A 15,176-nucleotide genomic window follows, 5' to 3' on the forward strand; every position below is an offset into this window, starting at 1 on the left:
TCCAAAGTTAAAACAACAAGGGCAGAAGATTTACTAGATGGAAAGTCGAAAAAAAGTCTGAAGGTCCACTTTAAGGAAATTGTTTCACAAATAATCACATCTCAGTTGCTTCTTTACATTTAGCAACAGCATTGTCAGACTGCTGTGTGAGCGCCTTCAGTTGGGTTGGTCTGCCTCTTAGGTTTGCCGGAGGTATGCACAGACCTGATAGGCAGCCAACCCATGCAGCACACATGTCTCAGCTTCCAAGGCTTCCAAGGCCAGAACTTTAAGATGATAACACTTTATCCCCTGAGGAATACAGATGTCATCAAGCAAGAAATTAAAAGGTATTTGGACAATAATCAAAGAACCAGTAGCACCCATATACCACTAGCCTCTAATTAGTCTTCCGCTATACTACTATACATACAATTATATTCCCTTATCTTAAAAACTACCCTGGATTTGGAATACCTTTTTCCTAGGTTGTACTCTGGCAAACTAGGCCATGAGGCCTTATCATACAGGATCTTGGAAACTTAACTTCTATGCATGTTCACATATTGAGTTTAAAGAATTTTCACACTTCTTTTCTGTTTGCTACCCCACACTCCCAAATTTTTTGATCTGGCTATTCCAAAACAAATCGAAGTAGAACAAACTATTTCCTTTTCTACCACCCCCTGCCTTTTAAAATGTAAGCTCCACAAGCAGGGCCCTCCAAATCCTCTTGTATTGAGTTGTATTGTAACTGTTCTGCCTCGCTCTACAAAACTGTTGGCACTATATTAATCCTGCATAATAACTTTACTGTTCTTCCCAGTAAAACTAATTTCCTCACTGTTGACATACAGCAGAATGTATTCATACTCTACTGTTTTTTCATTGTCTCTTCAATCAGATTTAAAAAAAAGATTCATTGGAGGTGCAAGAGAAAGGCATACAGAAATCTATGCACACTGTATAAGTCAGTCACCTCATCTACAACCTGCCCTCTGCAACGAAATAATCAATTACCAACCCTGCCCAGATCAAGGCAGAGGACACAGAGCAATAACACACAAAATCTCTTTTGTCTCCAAAGAATCAAATAAAAAAATAAATAAAAGCAAATGAGTTCAGGTACCTACTCCATCACTACCACCTTCTGTAATGCTAAATCAATAAGGAATAGGACAGCTGTTATAGCAAATGTAATTTTATTGTCATTGGACTCCCTGAAAAAGAACTATATCACTATACCAATTCTTCGCTCCACACACTGGCTTTAAATTAAATGGAGGATTGCCTTTAAAATGAGCCTACTTGCTTTTACAGCCCTAAATAAGTTGGACCCTGCCTAACTGACTAAACATCCAGGTAATTATACTTTTACATGTGCCCTCCCCTCCTGAGAGAAAAGAAAGTTATATGTATCCAGAGTCACCTTAAAATCTATTGGATCTTGTGCAGTTTATCATGCTTCACCAACAATATGGAACTCACTGCCATTCACTGTCTGGGAAACACACCCTTTGGATGTTTTAAAAAGCAGACTTAAAGGATAAGTTTACATTTGGAATATGTTACATGTTCAACCTGTTTCTAGGGTGGAACAGGTAACATGTTCCAGCTCCTGCACCTTCTCTCCCTGATCTCCCACTTCCTGCGACTGTGGTCGGTGGTTCCTCTCCCCACATTCTCTGTCATTTTTAAATGTAGTATGGCTGTGCGGAGCTCCCCTCACACAGCCACGTCATTCATTCACAATTTCCTGTGAATTAATAAACTACAAGTACCGTCAGTCACTGTGGCAGATGTATTAGTAGTTTGAATGAACCGCAGGCACAACAATCAGCATGTCCATAGTTCATTCACACTGCCTACTGCAAATACAGCCTGTGCAGAGGTGTTTGCAACAGAGGTGTAGGCAGTATGTGCAGGAGCCTGGTATTTTACCAGATCTAATTATCCTGGGTGCCTTGCTTTCTACGCTTTTGTTTTTGTTTTTTTGTTTTTTAATAAAATGCACATTTTTTACTTGCAAAAAGATGTGCAATCATTTTTTTATGTAAAGGTGAACTTAGCTATAAAGACACATGTATTAATATAGGCTTATAGCTGACAAAACCTTCTCTTCAATGAATAATATATTGTTTGACATACAATCAAAAGACACCTCACAGTGCAATATACAGTGGTTAGAAAATAGACTGAAACAACCTGGGAGGCCAAGGCAAAAAATTTCTTTATGTGACAGAATATTATAATATCAATGATGCAGCTCACGTCTGAAATGACTTATTACAAAACAAAATGTTACTAAGATTCTCAGTGAAAGCCACATATTTTTTTTAGATTATATCCAATTTGGTGTTAAAGCACCCCCCAGTAGAGAAAGCCAGACGCATAACAATACAATCTGACAATAAGACTAGACAGGTGCTGCCAAAGGTCCTGTAACAACAATATCTGTAGAGTGCTATCCATGATACAGGACTTTAGCTAGCAACCGGTTTCAAGAATGCTGGTGGGAAAGAATATTCATTCTTGCCATTTCTTAACGGCAACTACACAAATGAGTTACCTAATTACTTTCACTTCTAAAAAGTAAACAGTATAATAAAACTATACCAAAATATCTTACTTGAAGAAAGAATTCCTTCTATAAATTCCTGCCGTGTTATCTTTCCATCTTGATCTTTGTCTATCCTCCGGAAGAAGTCCATTACCCGTGATTTCTTATGATTCATCCACCTCATATATTTCTTTCGCCATACGTCGAAATCAAAGTTGGCAAACTCTTTGAGCTTTAATGAAAAAAAGTACAGAGCTAAGGTTTTCCTCCAAGACTTAGCTGTGACTCATATAAGATATCCCATACTCATATAAGATACACCATTGGAGAGAAACATTTTACTTTAGGCTTATATCTTTACCAGTGCAAGCAAATATGAAAATTGATTTCTGAGCCCTTGGTAATATCACCACTGTGCAAATTAAAGCACTAAACATTATACATATATATGACATGATTATTTACTTTATATATAACAAGCTAGTAAATAGGAAAATACTTGGCAAACTCCACCCTAAACATATATATTTACACTTTGGATGGGTACCAGCAGATAGACTCATCCTTTGACGTATTATTGCATTTGCAGTCTCAAGTGACAAGATTTCCCCAGCACAGTTTCTGTATTCATCGCCTCCCGTTTGGTAAAAGCAAGGTCTCACTCTCTATAGACTAAACTCTTCAATTATTTGTTTAACAACCCATTGAGAGTGTGGCGCTATCTTTTTGTTCAATAATGGGCACAGTAGTTTGACACAACCAGGAAATGTAGGCAAACACATAATAATACTATAGTTCCTGAGCTATATAAAAATACAGCACATGGCTTAACTTGCCAGCAACTACACAAAACGTAAATATTAATGGCTTTTAATGAAATAAAAATTTTCAGGACAAGTACAGTACCTCTTCCAGCCTATCCAAAGCATCATTCAGATTTCTTCTTCTCTCTAATGCCAAAAGCCACACATGTTGCCATTTGCTAACTAATAAATTGACCCTTGGGTTCTTTGTTTCTAGTGTAGCTTGTGTGCCGGATGGATAAAGGTTAGGTGTCGGTGACCTCTTTCCTGTTAACACAGACAACATGCCAGAATTCAGCCTTTACTAGAAAAAAGTAGCTTTAAAATAACAGAAAATGTTTTCATAACTTATATTTAAAGCGATAAAATGTGTTCCTATATTGTTTAAGGTCCTAAGAAGGTTTCATTGCTGTTATTTAGGCAGTAAGAATAATCCAGGGAATACTGATATAAACTTATTTAGAGTGAGTTTTTTTTTCTAGCCAAAAAAAATGGATAATATATAAGTTAACATTTTCTTTATTTGTGGCTATATAATTATTAGCATTATTACCATGCATTTTTGTGACCTCGACAATATAATTTCTGTCCTTCAATACTTACGACATGCTTTCCCCTTGTTTAAGACCGGGATTTGAGATTGCCCTGACATGGATTCAGCAGCTTTCCTCTTGTAAGTCTTTGTGACTTTATCTACATCTGGCTGTTTTCTAGTCATTTCTTCCATAAATGCCTGAAACATTACATAGCTTATGTAAAAATGTGGCACAGAATCAACATGCTAGAATACAAAAGAAAGTCATTAGTTCTCTTGCAAGACTTTGGCAATAAAATATATATTACCTGATGTTCTGCAATCAGAGCTTTAACTTCATCTATCTCCTCTGGGATGTCTTCCTTATCTTTTTCATTGAGTGTAGCCTCTGCCCACTGTAACCATGTCAGAAGGGATTCCAGCAACTCCTTTTTGGTTATCAAATCGTCCAATGCTGCAGCCAGCCTCTGTTGATGCTGCTTTGCCCAAGTTAAGACCTTAAACATGTGAAAACCACATAAAAGTTCAAACATATGAACTGTACTGATTTTGCTCCACCTTTACATTCTAATGTCAGTAAGCGTGAATACACCTATTAAGATAGTTCTAGAAGGACCTGTGTATATAAAGTGTCCCGAAAATGATTGAAAACATTTTTGCTTAAACTGCAGGAGGTCATGAGTTTATTGCTTAAACAAGACATGCACTTTTTAGCTGTTTGAACATCAAGGTGGTAAAGTGGTACACACATATGTATGGTAGGGCATTTGCAGGCAGCCTGTTGAGGCTGGAACATGTTGTGGAGCTGCTTCTACAAGGGACCTGAAAATATTTTACTAAACATAAGAATCTACTGCTCTTGAAAATTGAGATGGCTACAGAAGAAAATCAAACCCTAATGGCTTATGTTGTCCCACACCCTGAAATGCAGGTAATAGAAAAGAGACAACAATAAAACGTTATAGAGGTTCTAACTCTTCCTCACTGTAATAAAAACAAAGACTGGGGCGGAGTAGCTCTGGAGTGAATATAATGGATGTTTTAGCCACTGTATAAAGATATCTTGTACCTTTATATTCTTATGGACCATAGTGATTTTCACAATTCCACTATGGGTCTGTTTATTCAGTTATAACTTTGTAATTACCTAGGATAACAAAGTAATACATGCAGTGTTTTTTTGGGGGGGAGGGGGCATACTAGCCTTTCATTTGGCAATATTATGTCTTGCACAGTTGTACAGGCCCCTCGCCTGTACTGAAATCGCTCTCTGATTTCACTGCACCCTTTGAACCTTTCGGGTCAGATAGAGCCTGCCTCATTTCCTGGCTGGAAACCATGCAGCATTATCTAGCCCTTACATCATCCTTCATTTATTGGATTTCAGTTCTTTCAACCATGGGAACTCAGTATCACATGTGGGCATTACCTAAGGAGGCCTGCATGCAAATTTGGTGGTTGGCTCTGGTCGGATAGATGCACACATTCTTGGCAGACATTATTCGTTTTTATTGCGGCTGGCTTTATCCAGACCTCAATTTAAAAACTACTGTTTATATACCCTCTAAATTTCTTGAGGAAGTAGCTGGCAATACACATCAAAACACTTCCATCACTGCCTAGTTTGAAGATCTCTGGATTTTCAAGTATCTGGAAGCTTACATGTTATGTTATATATGGCAGGGTGGAGCAACTGTGGAGTAGAGGGAGCATTACTGTTATTGTTATGGGATATGGCTGTACATGCCAGAGTTCTAGATTTTAGGAAAACTTTTAAATTACATAAAATAAATATATGAATTTTATAATACAATGTTTGCATTGTATTGGTACCTGGGAAAAGTCCCATGTTTGTGTATTTTCTTGTTTTTATACAAATATAGCGAAGGGTAGAAGGGGAGGAAAGAGTTATTAGGCCAAACTATGGGGTTATTAAAAGATTACATAAAAATACATTTACAAATAAAAATAAAGGACTGTTTTTAACGCATACTGTTAGACTGGACAATTTGGTTGGTTGCAGGCTGGTCATTAAGTTGGGCTGGGAATTCCTTTGGTTTTGTATTGAATGTGTTGCCCTTCCATGTGCTCCTTGCTAGAAAGGTCAGTTATAGGTGAGGGTAGTGGCCATTTGTTTGTACTGTTGAAATATTGGTGAGGGATTGCAGTGGACACTTTTGCTGCCATAGTGCTAGATGCTGGGTGTACGGTGCGCCCCTGTGCCTCTAAGGAGGGATGGGCTCCCTCCAGACTCACCTGCCCTCTGCCTATCCATTATAATGCAAGTGCTTCCACTGTGGAGGCTCTCAAAATTTAGAGTTAGAACTACAGATACTGGGGCTCTGGTAGCTTACGCATGAATTTGCAAATGTGTGCAAACTAAACCCATTTTAACACATAATGTTAGACAGGACAATTCGGTTTGCTAGCAGGCTTATCTGCAAGTTGAGCTGGGAATTTCTTTGGTTTTGTTTTTCAGATAAAAGGCTACATGTTGTATTTAGTCCATGGCACTTGTAAACAATCTACATGTGTCATTTTACACTAGAACGGCTGCATTTTGATAGCCACTCCTGTTGTATGAATAGAAAAAAAAGCAAATAAAAATGACAGCTGGTAACTGCTGACAATAGCAGCAGGGAAAGCAGTGGTAAAGAAGGATTGGGAGTGGGGGGAGTGGAGCTGGATGTAAAAGATGCACCCTGAAAACTTTGTGGAGGTTTTTTAGGGCATCTCTCTTACGTTCAAAAGCCTTAAGCGGTAAAACAAGTAAATACTGACACAAAGCAAATTCCTTATAAATAACTATGTAGAAAAGCTCACATACCTCCTCAAACCTAGCTCTAATAATGGTTATCCAGTGCTTAATAGTAGTAATGGAGTCCGGATGACAAACCGAAAGGATTGATTCTCCCATACTCGTTCCATTATTCAGCTCAGTTCTTTGTTCCTCAATATTTTTCATGAATTCCTAAAATGAGACATATTATATACATGCAATCATTGATGGATCACCATAAAGTATGATCTAATGAATACAGCTAATGAAGAAAGTATGAGTTCTTTAGGATTATCAGTTATTACAATGGCTACCAGAGTCAAGGTAGGCCACTAGATTACACAACAGTTTTGCAATTTACTGAATTAAACTTTGTAAATAGTAGCCCTATATTTACTGATTTACTGGATAATCAACTATTTTTCACATGGTTACCAACAGCATTAACAATGCAAGAATAAAACAAGATTAGGTACTCATACAAAATGAGATAATGTCCAGTAATATTAAACTTACACTTTTCCAGCTGTGGCCAAACATCCCCCATGATTCTGTTATCTCTAAAATTCCTTATGAACTAGTTATTTGGAACTTTACAGAAAAGTGTTGATAAATGACCATTACACAATCCAAGAATGTTGTAACAACTTTCTAAAGTCCAAAAGTAAAGAGTTTTTTACATAATTTTCAACCCAAACCCTAAAACATAGTAAAAATAAGTGGGTGTTTCAATAAAGCTCCAATAAATCAGTTAGAATCATTTAATGATCTGAAACTGAAAAGACATTACCCTTAACTCGTACTATTTTACTGAATAAGAGCTATTACATTGCTACACCCGACTGTTGTGCCGACATTTCCTCAGCCAGTCCAGACTTTGGAGCTCTCAGAAAAGGGGGCTCACTTCCGGGGGGTGGGGGTGGCTGAGGGAGAACAGGGGTTGTAACATCATATTGGACAATTGAAACCTATGTTCTTTTTAACATGGCACCAAAAAGCAAACACTCCTTTTTGGTTTGATATGATCTTTTAAGCTTTTTCACTCAAAACGCTTTTGCAACTCAGATATCAGACAGGTACTAATGCCAGGCACTGAAAGTTAATGGCTATGGTCACTAATCCTATGAGTCTTTTTATTAATGACTGATCAAGAAGTGACAGTGACTGGACCCTGGACCCATACATAATGAAGAGTTGATGGTGAAACAGCATGTGACAAAAGACAAGGAGGCTTTACCAAAGACATTATACATTTTCATAATCCCTAATAGTGGATTTATACTCCATTCATGAAATCTGACCTGAGCACATATATCTGTAGTGTTTACTTATCCCTCTCCAAAGCCCTGTCCTGTGTCTTTATGCTGCTTCATTCCTCTGTTATCAGCATGATAACTTCTGACAAGTTCTCTGAAACAGGAGATAAAAGCAGCTGAAAATTTGCTCTGCCTATGTGGAGGAGGGTTGTGCCTTTCTCCAATTAGCTATCACATAGTGTATTCCCAGACTGGCCTCCCACTGCTGAAACAGGAAGAAAAATTTCTAACACAATGTGCACTTTCTAAAGACTATAGAAAACTGAAGACAGCAGATATGCAGTTGTGCCAATAAGTTTACATACCCTGGCAGAATTTATGATTTCTTGGCCATTTTTTCAGAGAATATGAATGTGTCAGGGCTGGGCTCAGCCCTTCCTTTCTGAGCTGGCTGCTCAGCTGTCGGCTAATTGCCAGCTCCTTTCTCTCCACAGTGACTCAGCTGTTGATGATCTGCTCATCAGTCCTGGCTACCAAAAGCCGTCCAGCTCACTTAATTTCTGCCTTCGTCTTTGGTCACATCTCAGAGACTTTCTCCTACGTTCCTGTTGAAGACTTGCTCGGCTGATGTCCCTTCTGGCTCCTGATCCTGCTTGCTGTACTACTACGTTGATCTCTGGCTCTCTGACATTGGCACTGGCTGACTACCCGATCTGGTTATTGAACTCTGGCTATGTATTGACTATGCTTACTCTGTTTACCTTTTTATTATTATTATTAAACAAGTGCGATTAACTGTACTTCTGTCTCGGTCTGATTCATGGTTTCTGACAGAATGATAACACAAAAACTTTTCTTTCACTCATGGTTAGTGTTTGGCTGAAGCCATTTATTATCAATCATTTATTATCAATCAACTGTGTTTACTCTTTTTAAATCATAATCACAACAAAAACTACCCGAATGACCCTGATCAAAAGTTTACATACCCCAGTTCTTAATACCATGTATTGCCCCCTTTAACATCAATGACAGCTTCAAGTCTTTTGTGGTATTTGTGGATGAGGCTCTTTATCTTCTCAGATGGTAAAGCTGCCCATTCCTCTAAGCAAAAAGCCTCCAGTTTCTGTAAATTCTTGGGCTGTCTTGCATGACCCAAGATCATCTGAGATCTCCCCAGACTGGCTCAATGACATTGAGGTTGGGAGACTGAGATGGCCACTCCAGAACCTTCACTTTATTCTACTGTAGCCAATGACAGGCTGACTTGGCCTTGTCTTTTGGATCATTGGATCCCATTTGCAGCTTCCTGGCTGAATGCAAATGTCCCTACAGTATTTTTTTTATATTCATCTTGTCAACAATTTTGACCAAATTTCCTGTGCCTTTGCAGCTCCCACATCCCCAAAACATCAGCGATCCCCCTTCGTGTTTCACAGTAGGAATGGATGGTGTACCTTTCATCATAAGCCTTATTGACTGCTCTCCAAATGTAGCGTTTATGGTTGTGGCCAAAAAGCTTAATTTTGGTCTCATCACTCCAAATGACTTTGTGCCAGAAGGTTTGAGGCTTGTGCTGTTTGGCGTATTGTAAGCGGGATACTTTGTGTCATTTGCATAGTAATGGCTTTCTCCTGGCAAATCAACCATGCAGCCCATCTTTCTTCAAGTGCCTCCTTATTGTGCATCTTGAAACAGCCACACCACATGTTTTCAGAGAGTCCTGTATTTCACCCGAAGTTATTTGTGGGTTTTTCTTTGCATCCCGAACAATTTTCCTGGCAGTTGTGGCTGAAATTTTAGTTGGTCTGCCTGACCGTGGTTTGGTTTCAACAGAACCCCTCATTTTCCACTTCTTGATTAGAGTTGGAACACTGCTGATTGGCATTCACAATTCTTTGGATATCTATTTATATCCCTTTCCTGTTTTATATAGTTCAACTACCTTTTTCCTTTGACAATTATTTTGCTTTCCCAATGACTCAGAATCCAGAAACATCAGTGCAGCACTGGATAAAGATGCAAGGGTCTGTCAGGAGTCCAGAAATTCATTTTATACAGCTTTTATACACACACACTAATTACAAGCAAACAGATCACAGGCGAGGATGGCTACCTTTAATAGCCATTCAAACCCCTTTGTGTCAACTTGTGTGCATGTTATCAGGCCAAAATCACCAGGGTATGTAAACTTCTGATCAGGGTAATTTGGGTAGTTTCTGTTGTGATTATGATTTAAAAAAAAGTAAACACAGTTGATTGATAATACATGGCTTCATCCCAACACTAACCATGAGTGGAAGAAATGTTTTTGTGTTATCATTCATATTCTTTGAAAAATGGCCAAGAAATCATAAGCTGTGCCAGGTTATGTAAACTTATGAGCACAACTGTACATGTAAATTATGTAGGGAGATTTGTTTTATCTCTGTGTATCATCTGAGGCTGTTCACTTCACTTGATACATGTAAGGGTTTATATCTACTTTAAGTCTACTTTTAGAACTGACCAAGAATTCTGTACAATGAATGGACAATATTTACAATGTGAAGATTCTCAACACTATTCGTAAATCAGTCCACATATGTCTACCAAAAGAAAACAGTTTACTTGGATTTCTGGATGACTATGTCCAACCTAAATAAGAAAAAAATATTAAAAAAAAAAAAAAGTATTTGCTGCACTGATACGTTACAATACTATGCCAGAGCAATGAAGATGTCATGACGCTTACATTTTCAATTAAATGAACAATTCCGTTATCATCTTTTATTTATGGGAATAGCGGGATTAAGGCATATGTATTCTAATGTAGGACAAGTGTCAAATGCTGTGAGTTGGAGGACTTTCACATTTGTTTTTGTTTTTTTTAGCAAACACCAATTGTAATCTACTCTACCATCCAAAAAATCTCAACATGCAAACCACAAAAATAAGCCAAGATAAATATATTGGCAGTGATCTCAACAAACCTGTCTAAAACATTATCAAGTATAAGATAACAAGAGTGCTTCAGAAATTTATAAAAAACAGCAAGGAGACGTAACACTTCTTTTCTTTCCGTTCTGTACTGTTGTTCCAAAATAAACATCATGCTTGTTGTAATTTGAATGCCTTTGCCTAATAAAGATGTCTTGCAAGCTGGTGAACTTTTTATACCTTATGTTTCTGTTCTCATGTAAACAATCAGAGTCAGATGATTAATTTTTTTTTCCTGCAGATTTGTCTTTGAATCAAATTCTAATTTCACTGAACTTTAACACAATAAAGTTGCAATAGATAGTTTATGCAGGCACCCAGAGGTGCCAGTCTTCTGGAGAACCCCAGTAGCCCTAACATCTAGGGCACTGTAATTTGTTTCACTTAAACTATAAAGTCTGCATATCGGCCCACCTCTTTTTGCGCTTCACATTAGGTCAGCTATGCCTCTCATCACATTCAGCTCCTTATAATGGTCAGCTGGAGGTGGACTTGAGCAATTAAATGTGCTGACTTCCAAAAGCCAAAGTAAGCAGTTGCATATAACAGTGGGGACTCTACTTGGGGACCTAGAAGTTCCCTTTAAATGTTTTTAATAACATTTCCATTTAAGGGTTCATTGCTGCAAAGATCAGTATTGATCAATGCAGGTTCAATACAAGAACATAGTGAAACAACCCATATAGGGGCACTGATATATGTAGCATGTCTGCATTTTTAAGCAACCTGCAAAATCGTGTGGCGCTGCTTGCTAGCACATGGCAACATGCTGTTGTGCATAGAGTTAAATGAAGTGTTATTTTGTGACACTTCAAAAAAGTTTATAAAAATGAAAGCAAAAAATGAAACAGTGTGATGAATTGTAACAACGCTTTTCACTGCCCGTACGCAAGGGACACCAGTGCGCAGCATCATACGGAGCATAACTTGCACAGGCTGGTGTGAACAGGCTCTTGTTATAGAATAAAACAGGCTTTAAAAGGCACATCTTATACAATCTTTTTTTTATAACCAAAGCAAAACTAACACATTATAATACACAGGTATATGGGGTTAAAAGTAATAAGGAGATATAAGATGCATTACACATCAAAGCTGACAGAATGTCTGTATCTCCCACATATCATCTCTTTTCTCTGACAGCATATAATAATGCCACTGATAAACTACTGGTAAGTGACAATGGCTATCAGGTTTATGTTTTAGTTTTTAAAGGCAGTAAAACCTCCCTGAAAGTGGTTGTATGTCAATCACTGGTAAAACAGAAGAAAAGTGCCTGAGAAAAAGTGATAACTTGAAAACCCAAACCCTACAGAAATGTAACATTCATCTTTTAACAGTTTAGATGTTTAAACCACTTTTAAATGAGACCAAGCTGTCAAATGGGTAAAAAATGCAACTGTTTATTTTAAATATAATTATCCAATTAATTTTAATTTAAAACAACATGTGTAAATCGTTTTATTTGCATTCCCTGTCATTTAGTCAATAGCAACATACTGAAGCCATTCTAAAAGAGTGGTTATAAGGTATTTATTTGTAATGTACAATAATGCAAAGCCGTAACCTCCTAGCCCAGACATAAGATTTAACAATACAGAAAAATGCTGAAAAAACAAAGTTACATAAAAGGCAACATTCTGTTTTTTGTGTATATGCATTTTTCCGTTATTGCTGGAATGAAAGGAACATTCCAAATTCATGCCACATCTTTTTTAATTTATGTATACTTTTTTACTTACCTTGTGCTGTTCAATTAGTGTCTTTAGAGAATCTTCATCATCGGGGAGGACCCCGTGAAATCTCAGAGTCTGCTCTGCCTCAGCCAGCCACTCCAACAAGACATGCACAGCTGAGTGAAACTCCTCTGCCTGGAATGATACATAATCTGTTAAATGCAGTTTATTACATCCAAATAGCTTTTCTTTATAAAGATACAGTAAGTTCTTACACCACAAACGGACACATCTTCCCACTGAACACAGTTATAACATCTTCATAAATAATAAACTGACTGCACATAAGAACTATAACGCACACCTTATGGATCTGTAAAATGCCAGTGTGTCAAGAACTATTTGGCTGGCAGAAAACATGTGATTTATAAACAGAACATCTCTTCTTTCATTTAAGAGTCTTTACATAAGCTGAGCTGTAAATCTGCCAGGCTAGCTTTAACTGAATTTTCACTAGTGTAAACTGTCTCCTGTCAGAGTTCAGAGCAGAGACCAGACTGGTATATTCACTCAGCCCTTGGTGAGAAATGACCTCTTTAATGAAGTACAGGACAGGAATTCATGTTATGACTAATTATAATCCCTACATGAGCCCACCTGGCGCAGCGCTTCTTCCAGTCGGGTCTGTTTGGATATAGATAAAGTGCATACAGTTTCCCAGCGGGTGCCTAATTCCTGCATTTGGGCTTTCACCCAAGAAGAGTCATCACGACTTCCTTCAATTAACTCTTTGGCAGAACGCTTGAGGGCCTGTATACTGCTGCTTCTCTTTCCCAGCTCTTTTTGAAAAACCTAAGAGAGAAAGATGGCTTTACTATAATGCAAGACACAAGATAAATCAGCCTCTACTTCTTTAATACTCTTCAAGGATCGGAATATCAGCGCATTGCATTCTACATTTTTTGTCTAACATTAATACCCAAAAATTGTCAAAAAATGTTTTCTTTTACATTGGATAGCGTAAGGAGGGGTTAGAACTTCTCTTTGGTCTTTATTGCTGTGTTCTTACTGGGGAGATTTCCAGTCAGTTCTTGATGACGGGTGAGAAGGACAGAATGTTATTGGAAACCTTTCCAGCAATGAAAGATACAGCAACAAAAAAACCTTTTTTGTACCAAAATGTGGAAGGATTAGAACTTCTGTGATGATGTTATTGTTGTTTGTGCTATTCTAAGTATTTGTCAAATGATATGTCTATAGGGGTATGGAGGTAATTGGGTCTTTGGTCTGTGTACATGTATCTTTAGAGCATTTACAGTGGGGATCGAAAGTTTGGGCACCCCAGGTAAAAATGTGTATTAATGTGCATAACGAAGCCAAGGAAAGATGGAAAAAATCTCCAAATGGCATCAAATTACAGATTACACATTCTTATAATATGTCAAAAAAAGTTTGATTTTATTTCCATTATTTACATTTTCAAAATTACAGAAAACAAAAAAATGGTGTCTGCAAAAGTTTGGGCACCCTGCAGAATTTGTAGCATGCACTGCCCCCTTTGCAAAGCTGAGACCTGCCAGTGTCATGGATTGTTCTCAATCATCGTCTGGGAAGACCAGGTGATGCCAATCTCAAAGGTTTTAAATGGCCAGACTCATCTGACCTTGCCCCAACAATCAGCACCATGGGTTCTTCTAAGCAGTTGTCTAGAAAACTGAAACTGAAAATAGTTGACTCTCACAAAGCTGGAGAAGGCTATAAGAAGATAGCAAAGCGTTTTCAGATGTCAACATCCTCTGTTCGGAATGTAATTAAGAAATGGCAGTCATCAGGAACAGTGGAAGTTAAAGCAAGATCTGGAAGACCAAGAAAAATATCAGACAGAACAGCTCGCAGGAATGTGAGAAAAGCAATTCAAAACCCACGTTTGACTGCACGATCCCTCCAGAAAGATCTGGCAGACACTGGACTTGTGGTACACTATTCCACTATAATGAGATACTTGTACAAATATGGTCTTCATGGAAAAGTTATCAGAAGAAAACCTCTATTACGTCCTCACCACAAAAATCAGCGCTTGAACTTTGCAAATGAACATATAGACAAGCCTGAGGCATTTTGGAAACAAGTTCTGTGGACCGATGAGGTTTAAATAGAACTTTTTGGCCGGAATGAGCAAAGGTACGTTTAGAGAAGAAAGGGCACAGAATTTAATGAAAAGAACCTCTGTCCAACTGTTAAGCATGGGGGTGGATCAATCATGCTTTGGGGTTGTATTGCAGCCAGTGGCACAGGGAACATTTCACGAGTAGAAGGAAAAATGGATTCAATAAAATTTCAGCAAATTTTGGATGGTAACTTGATGCCATCTGTGAAAAAGCTGAAGTTAAAGAGAGGATGGCTTCTACAAATGGATAATGATCCTAAACACACCTCAAAATCCATGGGGGATTACATCAAGAGGCGTAAACTGAAGGTTTTGCCATGGCCTTCACAATCTCCTGACCTCAACATTATTGAAAATCTATGGATAGACCTTAAAAGAGCAGTGCGTGACAGACAGCCCAGAAATCTCAAAGAACTGGAAGACTTTTGTAAGGAAGAATGGG

General features: G+C 38.0%; 1 protein-coding gene across 13 annotated transcripts in view; it reads right to left on the minus strand.

Annotated features, from left to right (window-relative positions):
• The window catches only part of DST (dystonin), a 690,079-nt gene that overhangs the window by 24,564 nt on the left and 650,339 nt on the right, over positions 1–15,176 (minus strand). For all 13 annotated transcript variants that reach the window (XM_073626702.1, XM_073626693.1, XM_073626691.1 and 10 more), the window contains 7 exons: positions 13,225–13,419; positions 12,634–12,762; positions 6,705–6,848; positions 4,186–4,374; positions 3,946–4,075; positions 3,446–3,609; positions 2,609–2,771 (listed from right to left, as the gene is read on the minus strand). In XM_073626702.1, coding sequence (XP_073482803.1) covers positions 2,609–2,771; positions 3,446–3,609; positions 3,946–4,075; positions 4,186–4,374; positions 6,705–6,848; positions 12,634–12,762; positions 13,225–13,419 — 1,114 coding nt within the window. The remainder of the gene's footprint in view (positions 1–2,608; positions 2,772–3,445; positions 3,610–3,945; positions 4,076–4,185; positions 4,375–6,704; positions 6,849–12,633; positions 12,763–13,224; positions 13,420–15,176) is intronic.

The sequence above is a fragment of the Aquarana catesbeiana genome, linkage group LG04 (assembly GCF_042186555.1).
Source record: "Aquarana catesbeiana isolate 2022-GZ linkage group LG04, ASM4218655v1, whole genome shotgun sequence".
NCBI lineage: Eukaryota > Metazoa > Chordata > Amphibia > Anura > Ranidae > Aquarana > Aquarana catesbeiana.